At 54.2% G+C, this 20,344-nt stretch overlaps 7 protein-coding genes across 7 annotated transcripts; 4 read left to right on the top strand and 3 right to left on the bottom strand.

Annotated features, from left to right (window-relative positions):
* Nucleotides 1-52: 52 nt before the first annotated feature.
* CCOS01_03064 (uncharacterized protein) lies at nucleotides 53-781 on the bottom strand (the record flags this gene model as incomplete). Its single annotated transcript, XM_060451250.1, has 1 exon — nucleotides 53-781. The coding sequence occupies one exon, from the start codon at nucleotides 779-781 to the stop codon at nucleotides 53-55; it is 729 nt and encodes a 242-aa protein (XP_060317515.1).
* Nucleotides 782-1,283: 502 nt separating this feature from the next.
* On the top strand, nucleotides 1,284-4,234 carry CCOS01_03063 (uncharacterized protein; the record flags this gene model as incomplete). Its single annotated transcript, XM_060451249.1, has 3 exons — nucleotides 1,284-1,494; nucleotides 1,778-2,026; nucleotides 2,124-4,234. 3 exons carry the CDS (start codon nucleotides 1,284-1,286, stop codon nucleotides 4,232-4,234), a joined length of 2,571 nt encoding a protein of 856 aa, XP_060317514.1.
* Nucleotides 4,235-4,608: 374 nt separating this feature from the next.
* On the bottom strand, nucleotides 4,609-4,839 carry CCOS01_03062 (hsp70-like protein; the record flags this gene model as incomplete). Its single annotated transcript, XM_060451248.1, has 1 exon — nucleotides 4,609-4,839. The coding sequence occupies one exon, from the start codon at nucleotides 4,837-4,839 to the stop codon at nucleotides 4,609-4,611; it is 231 nt and encodes a 76-aa protein (XP_060317513.1).
* A 1,238-nt stretch (nucleotides 4,840-6,077) lies between these two features.
* CCOS01_03061 (uncharacterized protein) lies at nucleotides 6,078-6,392 on the top strand (the record flags this gene model as incomplete). The annotated part of the gene is made up of 1 exon (XM_060451247.1): nucleotides 6,078-6,392. One exon carries the CDS (start codon nucleotides 6,078-6,080, stop codon nucleotides 6,390-6,392), a length of 315 nt encoding a protein of 104 aa, XP_060317512.1.
* A 1,488-nt stretch (nucleotides 6,393-7,880) lies between these two features.
* On the top strand, nucleotides 7,881-10,299 carry CCOS01_03060 (uncharacterized protein; the record flags this gene model as incomplete). The annotated part of the gene is made up of 8 exons (XM_060451246.1): nucleotides 7,881-7,915; nucleotides 7,968-8,048; nucleotides 8,107-8,470; nucleotides 8,537-8,819; nucleotides 8,912-9,254; nucleotides 9,347-9,393; nucleotides 9,449-9,727; nucleotides 9,797-10,299. 8 exons carry the CDS (start codon nucleotides 7,881-7,883, stop codon nucleotides 10,297-10,299), a joined length of 1,935 nt encoding a protein of 644 aa, XP_060317511.1.
* Nucleotides 10,300-15,506: 5,207 nt separating this feature from the next.
* CCOS01_03059 (mechanosensitive ion channel) lies at nucleotides 15,507-18,271 on the top strand (the record flags this gene model as incomplete). The annotated part of the gene is made up of 2 exons (XM_060451245.1): nucleotides 15,507-16,973; nucleotides 17,027-18,271. 2 exons carry the CDS (start codon nucleotides 15,507-15,509, stop codon nucleotides 18,269-18,271), a joined length of 2,712 nt encoding a protein of 903 aa, XP_060317510.1.
* Nucleotides 18,272-18,600: 329 nt separating this feature from the next.
* Nucleotides 18,601-20,181, bottom strand: CCOS01_03058 (dienelactone hydrolase; the record flags this gene model as incomplete). The annotated part of the gene is made up of 6 exons (XM_060451244.1): nucleotides 18,601-19,029; nucleotides 19,170-19,295; nucleotides 19,389-19,540; nucleotides 19,820-19,869; nucleotides 19,918-19,960; nucleotides 20,016-20,181. 6 exons carry the CDS (start codon nucleotides 20,179-20,181, stop codon nucleotides 18,601-18,603), a joined length of 966 nt encoding a protein of 321 aa, XP_060317509.1.
* Between the last annotated feature and the right edge of the window lie 163 nt (nucleotides 20,182-20,344).

Here is a 20,344-nt window from a genome sequence, read left to right as displayed (position 1 = left end):
TTGCCCGGCCGCAAAAATGTGAGAAGAGATGGATCCTTATTGTACAATTGTATCATGCTGCTGGTTCGATGCCGAGCCCCTGCCTAATCTGCTTCCGCCTCTCAATCTCCATCCTCTGCCACTCCTCGTCATTAATTGTGGGTTCCTCCAAACTCTCCGTAAATGCCATGCCCGGTGGGACCTTGGTGGTCCTTGCCTGCCAGACGTCCTCACTACTTGGCTTGCCATTTCCATACTTTTCAAACTCCTTCTGACGATAATGGTCTCTTATGGCATCCTCCTTCATCTTCCCCGAGTAACTCTTGATCCTCATGCAGAACCAAAAGTCCTCCCAGTGTTCGCTGCAAGAGCGCATCGTGCCGTATCGGTAAATGCTGTTCCACTGGCCGCCGACAGACTGGCAGTGAAAGGCCATGTCAAACGCCTGGCGGCAAGACATCTCTGTCGGAAGGGTGGACTCAGCCACGGGATTGTCGGAGGGTGGCGTGATGGCACGGTTGCTGGTTTGAGAGGGGGAATCGGGTGAAGATTTGAGGGAGAACCATGATGAAGACGATGATGACTTGGACGGTGGGGAGGATGTTTGTGCTGGCGCTGACGCCTTTTCTTCTGGCTGACTGCCCGATTCGGTCTGGAAAAGGGCGAGGAACTTTGCAATCTCGGGATCGATCTCGGAGTCAGTCGTCTTAGTCGAGGATGGCGGGGTCGGCGCGGGAGCCTGTGAGGCTTGTCCCGGGGCGGGAGTCTTGGGGGGAGATGGTGAAGCCCAGAGCCAGCCCATTTCGAAAAATTGTTGATTTAAAACAGAAGAGAGCGTAAAGAATCGGGCAAAGTCCCAAGGTGATATCGTCTTGGGCAGGTCGGACGCAATCGAGAATGAGGGGAAGTCGGCAACCGTTACCATCAATGACCTCCAAGACGCCGCGTCTAGCCAATGAGTGGTTGCATGATTTTTGCCATAGCTGCGCGTGCTCTGGTGGGGCGTCGTCGGTTCGGATAAGATATCGTCCGTTTCGAAACTTAAGATTATGGGGCGCGTTGGACCGCGCGGGCCTTCAAGTGGGGCCGCAAAGTGTGACATCATCCCACGCGAACACTGGGGCTGACTTTCTCGTGAAGGAGCTAAGCAGCTCTGGTAAGGTGATGTGAGGCAGGCAAGCTAGTCGGCTGCCTTGATTCTCTTCCATTGCCTTCCATCCAGCTGTTCTCAACGTCCCGTCCTCAAACTCAATTCCACCACTCGCTGTCAAAGCAACATGTGAGTCTGCATCGACATCCATCCAATGTTACCTACCAGAGCGCTGCTTCGCTCCGGCATGAGGCCTGCGCCTCGGCTGCAGATGACATGGGGCCGGCCCCGGCCAATTGCTCAATCCCAGCGACATGGAGCTATCGTGTGCGCCGCGTCCAAAGCATGGGAGAGTACCGTAACCGGCGACGAGAAATCCGGGCATATCGCCACTTCGGAGAGCGAATCCATTCTCTTCTTTGACAGTAAGATTTCTGGTCACCCCTTCTCTCAGCCGAGTCATTCCTTCATCTGACCCAGGACCTCGCGCCTCGGGTCTAGTCCCTACCCTCTCCCAATTTTGGCGTCCTCCGAGCATCAAGTGTCGTATCGATGCCCTCCACTGTCTCCGTTTCTCTCCTTGACCACATCCCCTGCTCTCTTCCCACTCACGGTCTTGTCCTCTTCACCCCCACCTTTGTGCCTCTTGTTCAATGTCCATTTCGGCCAGCGCTGGCGCGAGGAAACAATATTGACAATAGCTGGCAGACCTCTTTCCTCTCAAGCTCACCTACCTCCTCCGACGGTCATGGCAGTCAGACCGTGACCTGACCGACCTTCTCAAGCGCTTCGATAGCTCTGGCGGAGGCCTTGGCACCGATCCAATCAACCTAGTAAAACGAGCGATCCCCGACGATCTCCCAATCAAAGTCACAGAGATCCTACCGCGACTCAAGGACGGAGGAGCTTTTGTAAAATTCAGCCATGGCTCCGACGTTGTACCAAAAGATATTGAGAGTGAGTTTGACCTTCGATCTAGTCCGCAATGACGTCTTCGTCGCAGTTTAAACTAAGTCTCCTCAACTCGTGTCAATGCCTGACTAACACGCATAAGCATCTCTCGCTCGTTCGCTGGAGAAACATCCCCTCAGACCATGGTTCAACCCCTTTCGTGGGGTTCAGGCAGGATTGGTCAAGGGAGTTCCTTGGCTAGAGGATCTCTACCGGTTTCCCAAAAGTCGTGTCAAGGTCGAATTCACAGGAAAAGATGCAGGCGGCGAGGCCGTCGAACTCTCACAGGAGACCCTCTACAGTCTGTTTCGCAGATACGGTAAAATTGCCGAGATAACTTCACAGCCTTCCGACTCGAAGGTTCTCCCAAAGTATGCGTACATCGACTTTGCGCGCGTCCGCGACGCCATCATGGCGAGAAATTGTCTTCATGGATTCCTGGTTGACGAAGGTCTTGGTGGCGGAAAGATTGGCACAAGGCTTCGCCTATCCTATGAGCAAAAGGTCAAACCGCACAACATCTGGAACTGGCTCACTAGCCATCCTAGGGTGGTAATTCCCGTCGTTGCCGCCCTCCTTGCTGCCATCACAGTGGCCATCTTCGACCCCATACGCGAATTCTTCGTCAAGGCCCACATCCAACATTCTTTCCGACTGAGCAACAACAAATTCTACCGATGGATCAAGAGCCAGACTTCCGACATTTTCTCCTCATTTGGGCACAAGAAGGCTGACAAGGCCGGGTTCAGTGCAGTTTGGCAGCATCGCCGAGACCTTATCGAGCAGATCCAGACTTGGCTCCTTGAGAGCTCCGACACTTTCATCGTTGTTCAGGGCCCTCGGGGTTCAGGCAAAAAGGAGCTCGTCTTGGACCAGTCACTCAAGGGTAGAAAAAATGTTTTGGTGATCGACTGCAAGCCGATCATCGAGGCAAGGGGCGAAAGTGGAACCATCAAACACCTAGCTGCCGCCGTGGGCTATAAGCCGATCTTCGCTTTCTTGAACAGCATGAGCAGCATGATCGATTTGGCAGTTCAGAGCACGACTGGGGTCAAGGCTGGCTTTTCCGAGACACTGGAGTCGCAGGTGGTCAAAATCCTTCACACAACCGCAGAGGCCCTAAAGGAAGTCTCCCTCGCCGGACGCGACAAGGATGGCAAGGATGGCGACCTTTCAGACGACGCATACTTGGAGGCCCGTCCAGACAAGCGGGCTGTTGTGGTCATTGATAACTTTTTGCACAAGAACGAAGGCTCAAGCCTGGTCTACGACAAGGTTGCGGAATGGGCTGCGGCAATGGTTCAGAATAATGTTGCCCACGTCATCTTCTTGACAGACGACACCTCTTACTCAAAATCGCTATCGAAGGCGATGCCGGATCGCGTCTTCCGCCAAGCTGCTTTGGGTGATCTCTCCCTTGATGTTGCCAAGAAATTCATCATCAGCCGTCTCGAAGAGGACGAAATTGAAAAGGTCCGAGAACAGTCCAAGGAGGCAGAGGAGAAGGAGGATAAGCCTGAGCAACACCGAAAACCCGATCTCTCGGAGCTGGACTCGGCAATTGGAATCCTCGGTGGCCGTCTCACAGATCTCGAATACCTTGCTAGACGACTAAAGGGTGGCCAAAGCCCCCAGCGCGCCATTGAAGATATCATCAACCAGAGCGCCACTGAAATCGTCAAGATGTACCTTTTGGGTGGCAAGGATACTGTCGAGGGCAAGAAATGGTCCACCGAGCAGGCGTGGTACTTGATCAAGGCGCTTGCTTCTCACGATGCTCTTCGATACAACGAGGTTCTCCTGTCCGATACTTTCGCCTCTTCCACCACCCCTGGCGCTGCGAATGGGGAGTCAGCCTTGGAAGGGCTTACAAATGCAGAGCTCGTTACGGTAGAGACCTACAACGGCCGGCCGCAAACGATCCGCCCAGGAAAGCCAATGTACCAAGCAGCATTCAGTCTTCTGCTTGACGACCGTGTTCTCAGGGCCAAAATGGACTTGGCCCTTCTGAAAGAGCTTACGAAGGTTGAGGCGAAAGTCATCGAAAAGGCTGAGGGAGAGCTGGCGCTGTTGGGCAGCCTGCCAAAACAGCCTGCTCAAACCGGGTCTCGGGTGGCGTACCTGCTCGAAAAGCTCGAGGGCAGCCAAGTCAAGATCACAAAGTATGAGAAGGAGATTGCAGCTCTCAAAACGGTTCTCAAGCACAACTACTAAGGCTTCATTGTTCGGGGGCCTACGCTCTGTATCAAACCCAGGCAGAGAACGACCGACAATGATATACGGTGGTCGATACCCTTCTCAATATTCCAGTAATACTAGAGCCCTCGGCCTCGCCCAGAAATGCGCCTGTACAATATACCAGTCCTTGCTCTGTTGTTAATTGTATCTGGCGCGGCTCTTTGAGGTACTCAAGTCCAAGCTTGGAATCCGTGATGTACCCAGATGAGCGATCTTCCCTTATATAGGTTAAAATGTCTGGTCAAAAAGAGGGTTACTAATTTCTCATCCACAAAATTGCTTCTTAAGGAAATACCGACTGCTTTGAAAATTTTCCGAAATTACATTCACTTGGGTGCTCGGATGCTGTTTCACACTTGTAATCCGTTCCTGAGTATCTTAAGGTAAGTAAGAAAGGGATCCATGATGTGAACAATGAATGGAAAGCAGGTGTGCTGTAACTTTGAATGGGTCCTGTCATTATGGACCCTGGAGTCCTGTAACTTGCGGCCAATGAGACGCTTGGCATCGAAGACCACAGTGTTATGGGGGTTCATGGCGACCTGGTTCTTGGCGGCACTTACGATAAGAAAGCTGCTCATGATCCTCAGTGTCGGTGAAACCAACTGCGAAAAAAGTTAGCAAAATGTCAGCAATTCGACAGCAATTCAGATTCGGTACGTACCGAAACTCGGAGCTGGAACACCTTAAAAATTTTAATTTTCGTGGCCTCCGGCCATGAATGATTGCAGCATATCACTGCAGGAGAATAACCCCAGCATTGCTAGGTAGGCTCAGATATGAAGGTGGATTTCCTAAAAGATCAATGACCCAGTGGTAGGTCTTCCAGCAGCACAGATGGAGCAAAGGCACTGTAGACACTGCAAGGGCGTCCCCAGAGCAGAAAACAGGACACGCACTCGCGAATCAGCTTGTAATACAATTGCAACATCTGGTTTTTCGAAGGCAGTCAGACTGAACAATATCTTAGACTCCGCATCATCTTCGCCTGCTGGAGGAACCGCCGCGGGGATGAAGGTGGGCAAACGCCTCCACAGCCTTTTAGAGAAACGCATAGAAATACCTACACATGCCCCGCGGGGTTCGTTAGGGGTCCCTCGAAAATGACCATTGTACTGGTTGACAGTGTCAGGACAACACGACTCAGACCTCACCTATCGACCGGGAACTTGGCCGAAGGACATAAAGGTGCAAAGTCGTCCTTGGAACAAACCCCGGTCACAAGGTCATGTGCTTGCGGTGCTATCAGTCAGCCAAGAACCCAACCCAATCAATCGAGGGTAATGCTTCTCTGGAGAGCTGCATCCTCCAGCAAGGGTGCAGAGGAAAGCGATCATCGGCCATATAGCCCAATGCGACAGCCGAAGCTTTTGCGGACGACGATACAAGCATTTTAGAGGGCTGGGCACTTTCTCGGCAATTCTGGGCATTGCGGGCGGCTCTCTAGCACGATTTCTTGGCTACGACTCTAGCCGACGACACCTCATCAATTCGCGATTCGTGATTTAACAAGACGATTCAACTAAGACGGGATTTCTCCTGTCAAAAAATGCGCCACAAATCCACCAAATAATCACGCGGCCTTTTCGCCGTCTTTTGTCGGTACTATGAAACTCCAGGGACGGATTTACACGAGCTGTTGCCGACTTGGCCCCACCAAATCCTCTGTGCCTTCGTACTATGGCACCATGTCTACAGTCTAAGTACCCAAACGCCATTCGGTTGGTTTCCAAGTGGAGATGTCGTTGACTGGTCTGCCAAAAAGACCAATGGCAAGCATACCGCCTCCAGACGGTGACGTCTTCATGCTGGCGTCGAAATGAGGAGTCGATTTATCCTGGTCGAGCGCGCTCTCTTTTGTGTCCTCTTCCCTTTCAACCATCTTTGGGTATGGAGAACGCATTTTCCGTGCCCCAAACCCCGCAAACCCGGAGTCAAGAAAGCGTACCCGGTTTATTTTCTGTCACCTCTAGATTCTCGGAGCGTAAGCAGAAAGATGCAATGGCGACCTCACCTCACGGTTGCAGAAGCCACACGGACTTTGATCTCGACTAGGGCGTCAATCTCACCGTTCTTGGCATTCTCGACGAGATCTCTTGTCCGGTCTTGGCTTTTCCCAAATTCCCCGAGATAAGTGGCGGCATCTCCAAGCCTCCAACAACAGAATCCACAAACGATCCCGCCTCGAAGCGTTCCCCCCCGGTCGATAGCCTACCCCGGAAATGGCGCTACTCTCCAAGCATAGTGGGATCGGCAATTGGATAGCATCTCATCTGACAACGCCATTCCCGTCTTGCGCCGCACAGTAGCCCGCTCGCTCATTTACCTCGCATGTTTACGACAAGGGCAATTAAGACGGTCAACCTTCTCGGATGTGCTTGAGTCTTGCACTCAAATGTACTTCTGACGGTATCCGTACGACAGGGTCCCACGTTTTAATTACGTCTTGTCTCGAATGGCCAGGGTTCCTGTCCTTATCTCTTGCTACACGGACGTTCCCACACAACGTGTGTTGCGTGTGCCAGGACTCAACCGCCGGGACGTGCTTTTCCTGGGGAGGAAGTGAGAAGCAAGATCAGTCTGGGGAAAGCCATGGGTTTTTGACTGAAGGATACGGCTAGAGAGCAACGGACCCTCAGAACCATGAATCCGTTCAGTCGAAGACGGGACCGTTAACGGCCAAGGCTGATCCGAAGAGCTTAGCTTTTGCTTTCGACTTTGCTGCCTGCGGCGTCTAGCAGCCGGTATCATATTGTGCCGATCTCTGCCCAATTCCCCCAAAACAGAGGCGCGCTACCAAGGCGCCGGGCTTTGGTCCGCAGAACTCACTTTGAATGACAGCCACTGCTGGTGGAGATCTCAAATGTCGCACAACCCAGATGCGCCCTTGCGGAGCATCGTTACATCTCTTTCGACCGGTAGCCCAATTAGACACGGGAATTTAGACGATGGGCCATGCAAGGCCGAACTCGCGAACCATGTAGTCTAGTATGCTCTCCGCTGCCTTGGTCAGACCAAGAGAGAGCCGCCACTGTCATGGTACCCGGCCGTGCCATTCACATACACCACGCGCGCGTGAGGGGAAATTATTTGCTCCATGGCCCATCTGAAGAATAGCTACCATCTCCCTGCCCCCCAAACCCCAGCGAATCCACTTTCAAAGGTTTGGACTTTCCCCATGGGTCGCCCCATTGTGGATCACCTCTGGATGCTCGTACGCTGTGGTCTAGTCCCATTGACACGAGAGAGGGAGGAACAAAGCCGGTCTACCTAGTTCGCGTTGACAGACGCCTTCGAGCTGCCGTTCTTGACTTGCGGGGGAAGGTGGTTGCGCCGATCTGGTCTCCGTGAACCTTGTGCAGAGGTTGGGATGAGAAGTTGTCTATGGGTGAGATACAAATACCAGGCAGCGCCCATCCCATGCTTTCCCGGTTTCCCCCTCTCCTCGTCCGAGCCCTGTCTTTGAGTTAGATGATCACTCTCGGATTTTAAGGCGCAATCTATCGTAGAGACTTGATTGTCATCTTGTGATAGACCAAGAGTATAGAGCTCGAAACACTCACACTTCAACCAAGAAGCCATCAAGCATTGAGTCGTCGATAGTACTCAACGCGCCGCAACAATGGCGGACGACAAACACCTAGACGGAGCCGCGGTGTAAGCATTACTCACTTACAATGAATCTTCAAACTTCAACTAACACACCCAGCTCGGGCGACTTTTCCAACATGGAGAAAGCCCGTCGCGGATCCCAAGCAACAGTAGACCTAAACGACAACGTCGACGCAAAGTCCGTCCTCCGCCTCCAGTTCCCTCAGTTGAACGTAAACTAACCACCCACCCAACAGAATCAGGAACCCCCTCCTCGGCATCACCCGCGCCGAGCTCCTCCGCGACGTCGAAGCCTTTGCCCACGACAAGGGCCTGCAAGAATACATACCCGTCTTGAAAAAGGGCGCCCTCGTCGCCCAGGACCCGACGGGCTACGAGGAGATTGACGGCCCCGAGGCCCTCGACGCCACCGAGATCCAGGTCCTCCGCGACGAGATCGAGCATAAGTGGCGCATCCCTAAGATCCTGTACCTCACCATCATCACCTGCTCCATCGGCGCCGCTGTCCAGGGATGGGATCAGACGGGTAGCAACGGCGCGAATCTGTCGTTTCCCACGGTGTTTGGGATTGGGGGTACTTCGCACCATGATACTCTCCTTGTACGTCTCACTCACTCACCCGCTAGCCATGTTCTTGGTATCATCACATGCTAACACTCTCAAAAGGTCGGCCTCGTCAACGCGGCGCCATACATCGGCAGCGCCCTCATCGGCTGCTGGCTCTCAGACCCGCTCAACAACTTCTTCGGCCGCCGCGGCGCAATCTTCTTCGCCGCCAACTTTTGCCTCTGGCCCGTCATCGGTAGCGCCTTCTCCCAGACCTGGCCGCAGCTGCTCGGCTGCCGTATCCTCCTCGGTATCGGCATGGGAGCGAAAGCCAGCACGGTGCCCATCTTCGCCGCCGAGAACTCGCCCGCGCCGATTCGCGGCGCTCTCGTCATGACATGGCGTGAGTAACACCCTCTCCCCCATTTTGATATAGATATCATGACGAGAGTCATATGTATAGTTCCTGCTGTATGCTGACCGCAACATCAACAGAACTCTGGACAGCCTTCGGGATCGCAGCCGGAACGGCAGCCAACCTCGCCGTCGCCAAGACCGGCGCCATCGCCTGGCGCCTCCAGCTCGGGTCCGCCTTCATCCCGGCCCTGCCGCTTGTGCTGCTCATCTACATCTGCCCAGAGTCCCCGCGCTGGTACATCAAGAAGAACCGCTTCCCCGATGCCATGAAGTCGCTGCTGCGGCTGCGCAACCACCCGATCCAGGCCGCGCGCGACATCTACTACATCCACACCCAGCTCCAGGTCGAGGCCGAGATTGTCGGGCGGTCCAACTACGCGAAGCGCTTTGTCGAGTTGTTCACCATTCCACGTATTAGACGGTGAGTGATGATGCCACAAATATAATGAGACGAAGAAAGAGTTTGTGTGAGATTTAATGAGTATCGAGACTGACTTTTGTAATCTGATGCAGTGCCACGCTGGCTTCCTTCACCGTCATGATTGCCCAGCAAATGTGTGGTAAGTCGTGACCCCGAACTTGAACACCTCTAGATCATTACTCACCAGTGGACAGGAATCAACATCATCGCCTTCTACTCGAGCACAATCTTCAAGGAGGCCGGCACATCAGAGTACAACGCCCTCCTCGCCTCCTTCGGCTTCGGCATGGTCAACTTCCTCTTCGCCTGGCCCGCCATCTGGACCATCGACACCTTTGGCCGCCGCTCCCTCCTCCTCTTCACCTTCCCCCAGATGGCGTGGACGCTGCTCGCCGCGGGTCTCTGCACGCTCATCCCGGGCACCGGAGGCGCTCACCTGGGCCTCGTGGCGTTGTTCGTCTACCTCTTTGCCGGTATGTCCCTTCTAATATCATCCACATGTAACATATCAAGAAGAGGGAAAAACACTAACAAAGTTACAGCATTCTACTCACCAGGCGAAGGCCCCGTCCCCTTCACCTACTCCGCCGAAGTCTTCCCCCTCTCCCACCGCGAGGTAGGAATGTCCTGGGCCGTAGCGACCTGCCTCTTCTGGGCCGCCGTCCTCTCCATCAGCTTCCCCATCATGCTCGCCGACCTCGGCGTCGTGGGCTCCTTCAGCTTCTACGCGGGCCTCAACGTCGTCGCCCTCGTCATGATCTTCTTCTGGCTCCCGGAAACCAAACAGCGCACCCTCGAGGAGCTGGACTACGTCTTCGCGGTCCCCACCCGCGTCTTCATGCGCTACCAGCTCACAAAGGCCCTGCCCTACTGGTTCAAGCGCTGGGTTCTCTTCCAGAGGGACGCCACGCTGGAGCCGCTGTACAAGTTTGACCTCACGCACGAGGATCACCACGGCAGCGAGACGTACGAGAAGACGCAGGTCGAGCAGCGGGATCAGAAGAGGAGTGGTTCGGCTACCGGCGTAGACGTCACTGCTTCGTAAACGGATGGGGGCGGCCGAGCCGAGGTACGAGATAGAACTTGTAGACGAAAGACCTAAACGCGGCGGGGAGTGGTTATGTTTGCACTGACTGGCGTGGGAATGCCGTTGGACCTGTGGAACGTTGAGAACTGGGGGGGCTTTGATACCAAATGAGGCTGAGCTAGACGGGAAGAGCATGGGAGTGTACGGCGTGTAATACACACGCGCGCCTACGTAATCAGCATCGCCGAGTTGACTTCGTTCACTCGGAGAATTGTTTTGTAGACGAGGGAGAGGCTCGAAGAGGGGGCGGCTCTGAATGGGTAAGCCCGCCCACAATCCGTAAGCGAAACACATCACGAAAGCACCGGAACACATCCCGATGATGCCACTTTGCGTGCGCCCCCTCCCTTCGTAGCTACGTAGCATAGCCTGTAGAGAATGACTGCCGATTGCGCAAAGAGCCCCTCCAATTTTCACGATTCATGACAGACAACATTCTTTACCACCACAAAAGACTTTTCAACCACCCTGCCACGTCTCCTGCCACCAGACCGGCCCGCTTGACACACAGAAAGGCTGGAGGGGCGTGGTTGAGAGACACGGAAAAAAAAGTCTCTCGACGAATCTGGCTCAGGGGCGGCAAGGCGGTAAGAACATACTCGCAGGTCTCAGTGATCTTCCTAGACGGCGCGAGAGACGGCGGCTTTTCTAAATGGGTCCTCGGATCTCCCTGGTAGCGGGGGCCGCGTTCGATTGACGTATGCACCCCGACAACCCCGAGTTCTTTTCCTGGGACGACGACACCAAGTGCGGAAGAACGCGTGGGAAGGCAAGTCTTTCTTTGGGAGACACAGAAGAGCGCGCTCTCGGCCCTTGGCACGAGGGCAACGGCAGCTAGGCGTGCTAAGCCAGCCAAGGGCTCATGAAGACTTTCCCGAATTGCCCGCCGCGAGCAGTGATCCAAATCGAGATTCTTCTCCCGCCGCTCTCGTGTTGAGCCTAGCGTCAAACCCAACAATGCAGACTGAGGCGATCGATTATGAAAGATTTTCGCAACACGGGCTGTAGATCCGATCCGACCTCCGACACGCAGATTCAAATTGTAGAGAATGTGAGACGTGGCACCGCTTGCGCTGCAGGAATTCAGAAAGGGGATAGGTGAACTGTAAGAGGCAGCACATTGCAGTGTTGAATGTCACATGAAACACATACTTGAAGAGCAAAAAGAAAGAATGCGCAAACAGGCCATTTCGTCTCGTGTGGAATAAAGTTCTTCGCCCGTGGACCGTGCCTCTTGCCTGACAAGGTGAGGAGAGATCGTGTTACACCGCCGCAACCTCGGAATCTCTAGCGTTTGCTTTTTCAGGTACCCGCGTTTTTCGAGGGTCTGAGGTGTGTGATGTGTCTCTGACGATCAGCTCGGGCTGAAAACCGTTCTTGGGAAAACAAGAGGAACCGTGAGGGAGTCGGTTGTGTCATTGGTCGCCACTGGCGCGAATCGCAATGAAGCCACCGTCGGACTAGGCTGGCGCCGTTGAGGACGCCGGCTGTTTGGCTGCCGCGAGCCGCGGACGGGGCGGCTGGTTGGTTGGGATTCGAAAAGGGCTAGTGAAGAAGAGCTGGTGACAGGGAGGGCGACTGACAGGCCACCGAGTGGGCGCAACCCGTACACGGTAGATGAGTGGCCGACCATGTGGCCGTTGATATTGCGAGAAAAAACCTTGAAGCTCGCCTGCGACCTGTGGTGAGTATTAGAAACAGAGCGGAAATTGAATTGACTTCGTGATCAATGGGTGCAGGATTGAGCGGCCTGTCGAAGCAGGGGCCCATGGGCAGGTCTGGACCGTCCAGACTCGAAGAGACTTGAACGCGCGGTGCAAGCCAGCTTCTGTCACAGCTTGTCTCTCTCTTGTCCTTGTAGGGCTCCGCTAGGACGCAGGGGGCGGGGATGGGGGGAGGAGAGCTGGGAGACTGGAGACTGGCACTCGAAAAGGAGGAGACTGGAGACAAGATGCGGCGGACGACGAATGGTCGGGTGGGTGGCTTTTGGTGCTAGCGAGAATTGTATGCGGGTGGAAACGAAACAGAGACGACGTCGGCTTGTGGGAAGGCTGAAAAAAGGACGGGAGTAGTCTGGTGTTTTGGTGTGATTCTGTAACTGTGAACGGCATTGATTGCCTTGTGTGACGGGCTGGTCCGGCGGAGGTTTGTTGTTGTCTTCTGGTCCCTTGGGGAATCTTGGAGGGTTGCAACATGGAAAGGGGGGCCATGCCAAGAGGGGTGACTCTCCAGATGGGGTGGAAGGGACGTGAGGGAGTCGACACCCACAGCCCATCGAGGTGACTCGGTTCCAAGAGGTTGGATGATGGGCAAAGAGCTAAAGATGGATCGATTGATGGATCGGTGGGTTTGCTAGTCGTCAAGCGGCGGATGGATGATGCTTCCAGCAACTGTCAAACGCAAACATGTGCCGGCGCGGACGGTGGGGGATGACTTGGATGGATGGATAGGTGATGGAAGGGTGATGCCTCTCTCGATGCCGAAGGAGAAAAAAAACTCCACGCTCGTATTCCACCAAAGACGGCGGTGGGTGGAGACCAATAAGTTAATTGGGGTGAATTTTCTGAGTGTTATTCCTGGATCGCGATACGGCAGTGACAGTGACAGTGATAGTGTTAAGTGGCCACTGGCGCAAGACCACAAGTTGGCGCCGGCGGCAAGCGGCTGACCGGCCAGATCTGCGGAATTCACAGAGTGCTGACAGAACGTGGAAGGCGAGCCGCAAGAGCGACCTGGGACACCTGGGAGATATTCCCCAAAGCGCAAAGAGTCAGCATTGATCCACGCAAGGAGATGTAAAAGGTTAAGCTTCTAACACTCCACCGATGTGGGAACATGATGGAGCGATAGTCGGCCATCTCTCGCAAATCGAGCAGCTAAACAACAGGCGACTCGTCAGCCGGGTGGACCTGACCGGGCAGCTTCCCTGATTACTCGGTGGGAACACTGCAACTCCAACTCTCCAATAACCAGGGCAAGGCCGCAAGATGGTGGAAGGCGCAGACCACCTTGACCCCAGAGAACAGCGCTGGGAACTGCTTGGGAGAGCCGCTTGGAGAATGGAACCCGAGGACCCCAGAATGAATTGGGAGGGACCCTTCCTCTTACCAGTGTTCCCACCAAGGTCGACCCTTTCCCACGCAACACTGGCTCAGCCCACCCCAAATGACTCCAAAACAGTTACCGGGGCCTTCAGACTGCCGGTACTGACGCTGCCCTAGAGGGATATGTGACGATATTAAGGAACAAGAAACCGAATGAAGGGTGCTCGCATGGCAACATGGGGTTACAACTTACACCATTGTAATCTCACCAAAATGTGCAATCTCACTCTCATGCAGCAGCACATGCAACTACACCCAGGCACCAAATTCAACAACCAATCGAGTGGCGACGAAGGAACATCAAGCTTCACTCACTCGTAAGCGGTTCTGCGGCACGTCTGATGTGCGGCACTCGCACAATCAACTCGAGGAACCTTGAAGTGCACTAGAGAACTCTCAGTGCAACCTTTTGATAGCACACACAGCTTCACAATCACATAGGTACGACTACAGACGTGTGTACTATGTATGTGACTATGTAATCAAGCTCTGTGCGAGTGTCAAAACTTCGGATATGTCATGATATGCATCCCAGACGGAAAGGAGCAATACCGACGCGTCCCTCGACCTTGCCGGGCAGTTTCTTCCTGCAGGCTGCAAGGCACATACATACATACATTCACGGTTTATGACCAACGTCCATAACAACAACATTCATATGTCGTAATGTCTCTGTAACTTGCAAGTACCGCGTCCTAGTGACCCCAATCGCACGGCATTCCATAGCGGAAGTAAAATAGATGCGTAGAAAAAAACCAAGAAGTCCACCGGCGAGCACGGCATCATCAAGGCCCACCTGAGAAGAGGCACCTCCACCCAGCTGAGGTACGTATCTCTGCCAACCCTGCTGCAGTCCACCAGGTAGATACGGGGATACCTAGGTAGGTACCTAGCAATGTACAGTATCCGTAGGTGGATATCACAGACCATCCACCAACCAAGAATCGGGAACCACCAGTCCTGCGTACCGGCCAATCCCAGCAATCGACCCGAGAACTTCTGAAACTCGCCTGTCAGTGGCTTGTCCCCTGCATCAAAGCTGCCAGCCCGTCCTGCAGCAGAAAGCCGGCCACTTTGAGATTTCTGGCCCGTTTTCTGCTTGATCTGGCTGTCTGCTCTGGGCCTCTGGCTGTCCAGGCTCACGTCCACTGTGCAGGAATTCAGAGTACGTACTCAAGGTACTCTGCCAGATTTTGACCCAGAACCAGCAGACGAAAGGGAAAAAAGAGAAGAAAAAAACTAGATGCACCAGAAGGGGGGTGCCCCGGCTCAGCACAGAAGGAAGAAAAAAACCGTTCAGGGGTCCCGCCAAGATGCACGCTCCAAGACAGCCGTCCCTCCCACTAACGCGTCTAGCGGCGGCGGCCCCCTTTCGTCCTGTCTTTGCGGCTTTCCGCTTGCCCTGCCACTAATTGCCTTGCTCGTGCTTGCCGTGTCGCCTTGCACTTTGATGATCGTCAACCTGCTAACCGCACCTTACCATCCCACGTCTCCATCCTGTTTCCCTAACTAGAACAGAACCTTGCCGTCATTCTCTCTGCCATTTTTGGTTCGTCTTTCGCTTAAACCCTGAGCTTCTTCCCCTCCTCGCCTTCTTTTTCATCTAGACTCCCGCTCGTTTCGACCTCTTCATTCACTCTCGCTCGCTCTCTCTCTTTTCTCCTCCTCCCCGCCCTCTCTTCCCTACCTATCCTGTCCCATCCTACCCTCCTCCTCTAAAGATACCCTTTTCCTTGTAATTACCTTCGTTTTTGGGAATTGGGTTGTCGTCACACACGAGGATAACACAGAACATACACGCGCGCTCACCTCTTGTAGAACCAGACCCAATCGTTACTCTTGGTTCTCAACCTTTTTCTCATTTTCCTCTCGAGCCTCACACGACGCCTCGATTGGTTTCCTACAAGAGCTGGATTCGACATCCGCTCCGTCTGCGCATTAATAGACTGCAACTATACAGCAAGTGGTCTGTACAACAATCATCAATCACCGTTCTACACCAACATTCCTCCTCCCTCGACTAGATACGACACAACTTAAGAGCTCCCTCGCTATTTCGGCATGCCGGGACCTCTCTCGCCGCGGCATTCGGGATTCCTGCCTATAAACAATACACAGTCGAACGACATGCCTGACGGCGATATTCCCCTGACCCAGGTCAGGAGCGCCGCCTCTACTGGCGCCAGGAAGCCCACGATGAACGCTTCTAACGAGGACTCTGGTTCCTCTGGTACAAATGAGAAGCATGGTCTTTTCCACCGCCCCAATGCCAAGGGCGGACGCCGCAAGAAGAAGGCAGAACTCGGCCGCCACGGAACTGCTGGCTCGGACGAGGTCAAGATGAACGCCATGGGTCGCTTCTACACCAAGATCACCAGCGCGTCTGTCGTCACGCGCTACCTGGTTTACATCATTCCTATCGGTCTTCTACTAGCGATACCACTCATCGTTCTCCCCATTACGGGTCACAAAGACGATGTCATGATTGGCAACAACAAGGAGAAATCGCTATTTAACCTCTTTGTGTGGATTGAGATTGCCTGGTTGACCCTCTGGGCCGGCAAGGTTGTCGCCTGGCTCATGCCTCACGCCTTCATGTTCTTCTGTGGAGTGGTCAGTTCCGGTACGCGCAAGTACGCTACTGTCCTCCAGAACTTGCAGATTGCCCTTTCACTCTTCTTCTGGGCCCTGGCATCATGGCAGTCATTCCAGGCCCTCTTCAAGTCCGACAACAACCAATCTTCCTGGGTTACCACCATGATCCGTCTTCTTGGTGCCACATTTGTGTCTTCAGCCGTATACCTTGGCGAGAAGGCCATTGTTCAGCTCATCGGTATCTCTTACCACCAGAGATCATTCGCTCTTCGCATCAAGGAGTCCAAGCGTGAGGTTCGCTTGCTCGGTCTTCTCTACGATGCCTCCCGCACCCTTTTCCCTATGTACTGCCCCGAGTTTGAGGACGAGGACTATGTCATCAACGATAGTCTCGATTTGATCTTAGCCAAGGCCGCGAAGGGTGGCAAGGGCGGTAATGGTAGCGCTACGCCCCTCCGCCTTGTCGGTGACATTGGCCGTGTAGGAGACAAGATCACCGGTGTCTTCGGTAACATTGCCTCGGAAATCACTGGAAAGCAGGTCTTCAACCCCAACTCGGCTCACTCCATTGTTATTGAAGCCCTCGAGAAGCACAAGCCTTCCGAGGCTCTCGCCCGCCGTATCTGGATGTCTTTTGTGGTCGAAGGAAAGGACTCGCTGTACCCCGAAGACTTCCTGGAAGTGCTTGGACCCGCTTACTCTGATGAGGCCGACGAGGCTTTCGGTATGATCGATAACGACATGAACGGCGATATCAGCTTGGAAGAGATGACTCGCAAGGTTGTCGAGATTGGCAAGGAACGCAAGGCTATTACCGAGGGAATGAAGGACATTGGTCAGGCACTCCGCGTGTTTGATAAGGTTCTCATGTTCGTTGTCGTCTTGATCGTTGTCTTCATTTTCCTCGCGTGGTTCCAGTCCAGCTTCTTGACCGTAAGCTTCCCCCTCCCCTTCAACTCTGTCTGGAACGCCGCTGACCCATTTAGACCGTCGCCACTGCTGGTACTGCGCTTCTTTCCCTGTCATTCGTCTTCGCCGTTACCACCCAGGAATTCCTTGGTTCTTGCATCTTCCTCTTCGTCAAGCATCCCTACGACGTTGGTGACAGGGTCGATATTGTTGGTTCCGAGAAGCAGCAACTCATCGTGGACAAGATTTCGCTTCTGTACACCGTCTTCACCCGTATCGACAAGATGCAGGTCGTCCAGGTTCCCAACATCGCTCTCAACAACCTTTGGATCGAGAACGTCTCCCGTAGCAAGGCCATGAAGGAGGTCATCGACTTGAACGTCTCCTACGACACCAGCTTCGAGGACCTCGAACTCCTCCGTGTTGAGATGGAGAACTTCGTTCGCAACTCCGATAACTCCCGCGACTTCATGCCCGATATCGCCATTGGCGTTGCCGGTGTCGGTGATTTGGACAAGCTACAGCTTAAGATCGCGATCAAGCACAAGTCCAACTGGCACAACGATGGCGTTCGCGCCACTCGCCGCTCCAAGTTCATGTGCGCTCTGGCCATGGCTCTGAAGAAGATCCCCATTTATGCCCCTGGTGGTGGTAGCGAGGCCCTTGGTGCTCCTGGCAACCCATCTTACTCCGTCGCCGTCACCGACTCCTTCGCTGCGTCAGCCCGTGACAAGGCTGCCAAGGATAAGGAGGCCGCGCGTTTGGTGCCCTCTCCCGCCGCCGAAGGAACTGACGGCAACCCCGACTCTAAAACCGAGAAGGCTGCCGCAGCTGAACTCAACCTGCGTGACCCGATGGTCGAAGAGGAATGGGGCTACCGGGTAGGCGATGACGACACTTTGTCGTCCCAGGAAGCTCGCCGCCGCTCTAACGATATCGACCGCTTCCGCAGTCAGCTGATGAAGCGCGCCAGCACCAAGGGCGGTGGTGGCCGTCGCAAGCCCGGCGAAGGCATCCCCATGTCCCCTGTCGGTGATGGACCCGGCCTTGGTCTGACGCAGACGACGTCTCGCAACCGCATTTACGACGAGGAGGCAGAGACGGGTGTCCAAGGATCCTACAACTCTCCCTACTACGGCGCCCAATCAACCGGTTACTCCGGCGCCTACGGACAGTCCCTGTCTCCCACTATCTCGCCTCCCCACAACACCAACCTTACCCCCCACCCACTCCAGAGCGCCCCATCGGGCCAGCGTCCTCGTGGACGCAGTGTATCCAGCACCCAGCAGGAGGTTCAGCCGAGCACTTCAAAGAAGCAGTAAAGGGGGACGCTAAGGATGGCACGAAAAGAGTAACAAAGTAAAAGAAGGAGAAGCAGCAAAAAAAAATCGGAGAAAGATTAATACCAGCCGGTCAATTGTCTGACACAAAACCCCGGGCGTTTTCTTTTACGTGGGCATTGAGACTGGCTTCCCCATGCCTAATGAATTTCCTTACACAAACTTCACATGGGGGGAACAGATAGATTACGAATAGAGTATGATGACATGTTGTCCGCAGATAAATACTATTCCTCTTAACAATGCTTGGCTTGCCTCTCCTTATGTGAGAAACTTTCTCCTAGGTCGTCAACACTTGTTTACTTTAGTACCTAGCAAACGTGCTCAACCTCGCCAACGCCCTCCAAGGGGCCCAAATCCAGCTTCAGCGTCCTCCCAAACAACTCGAGCAGAATCTCAAAGCAGACCTTTGTAATAGCGGGGTCATACCGTCCCTTGCTCAACTCGTCGCGGATAAAGGCGTGCTGGGCCCACGCGAACTCGTAGAAGCTCGTCGTGACGCCTGCCTCGCGGAGCTTGGCGCGGATGAGGTCGCGGCCTTCCGCGGGGACGTGGGTGTCTTTCACGCCGAAGATCATGGCCACCTCTGCGTGGGTGAGGTTCGTGGCGAAGAGGTCTAGGGTGTGGGTGCTGTTTTCGGGGGCTGTTGGGGAGGAGTTTGCGGAGGTGTGGGGGCCTAGGGTGCGGGTGTGGATGTCTGTTCCGAAGTAGGCTACGCAGGAGGTGATTCGGGGATCGAGCTGTTGGTTGGGTGGTTAGTTTGGGGAGGATTGTGAGTGGGTTTCTGGTGAGAGGTGGGAGTTTGGAGGTGGAGGGAGAGGTTGAGGAGGAGCGGGGGTGAGAGAGGGGCATGGAAGGGGAAAGGGGGTGAGAGACGTACGGAGGCTCTGACGGCGAGGTGGCCGCCTAGGCACATTCCCGTGCTGCCTATTTTGCCGGTGCAGGTTGGGAGGGTGAGGAGGTGGTCTACGGTGCGGCGGGAGTCTTCGTCGTAGGACTCGAGGGTCTTGATGACAGTGTTCACGATGGTCAGCCAAAGTATTTCTCCGTGAGGTCTACCTATGTAGAGATAAGAAGGCTAGCGAAGATGAGGGCGTACCTTTTCAACCTTCCAGGCGTTGCCCTTGTCGGTGCCGGGAACATCGTAGGCCAGGGCCTCTGGGCCGGTGAAGTCGTGGTAGGACGAGGGCGCGGCGACGATGTAGCCCTGTCCTGCGATCTGTCGAGCGAAGCGGGCGACGGGGCCGGTCACTGTCGACTTGTTAGTTTATTTTCACGAGAAGACGGAGTTCATGTATCATTCGCATGCGATTCAAGTCTGAAATGGGATTATGTTGTATGGCAAGCCAATAACAGTCGAAGACATAAAGTGAAGCGAAGTCAAAGTACTTGGTCAACAACTCGGTGAACTCGGTGTAGGATCGGTGAGGGTGGGGTGGAGGGGTCGAGCACCCCCCAGTGCGGGGGAAAGGGCAGCTTTTTTGGGTAGACCCCGCCGCCGCCATGGAGAAGAGGCATGATCTGACTGACCTTGGTAGATTTCAGAGAAGAGGCAGACACCGGGGAACTTGCTGCAGTATCTGTGAGTTGGGGATTTTCAATCTGATTTTTGAATCAAGATCACTTACGCCTGGGGATAGCCTGGAATGGAAGGGTGGAAGAGGAAGATTCCTGTTACCATTGTTAGCTTTCGAGTACCATTATTACGAGGTCGGTTGGCACGAACTCATGGAACCATCCTTGCCGTCGGCCTTGGTCGGCACGTCTACGTAAGACTCCTTGATGAGCATTCTGAAGAGTCTATGAGAATTGACTGATTGAGTAAGTAGGAGGAAGCAATCGTCGAATCGACAGTCAGTGAGTGAGGTTTGTTGTAGTTGAGTGATTTGCATCTCATTGGCTGATAGCTCTGGACCTCTGATTTGGAGGACCTTAGTAAGCCCCCTTCCCTCCTCCACTCTTCCTTCTCAGTCCACCTTGAAATGAACTCGAATAGAAGCTTATCTTCAAGTCTTAGCTTGGATATTCACTAGATTTTGTAGTGGACCTGAGCGT

Source organism: Colletotrichum costaricense (genome assembly GCF_030867565.1).
Source record: "Colletotrichum costaricense strain IMI 309622 chromosome Unknown Scaffold_3.1, whole genome shotgun sequence".
NCBI lineage: Eukaryota > Fungi > Ascomycota > Sordariomycetes > Glomerellales > Glomerellaceae > Colletotrichum > Colletotrichum costaricense.
The sequence above is the reverse complement of the archived record's forward strand: the minus strand, read 5'-3'. Positions and strand labels throughout refer to the sequence as shown.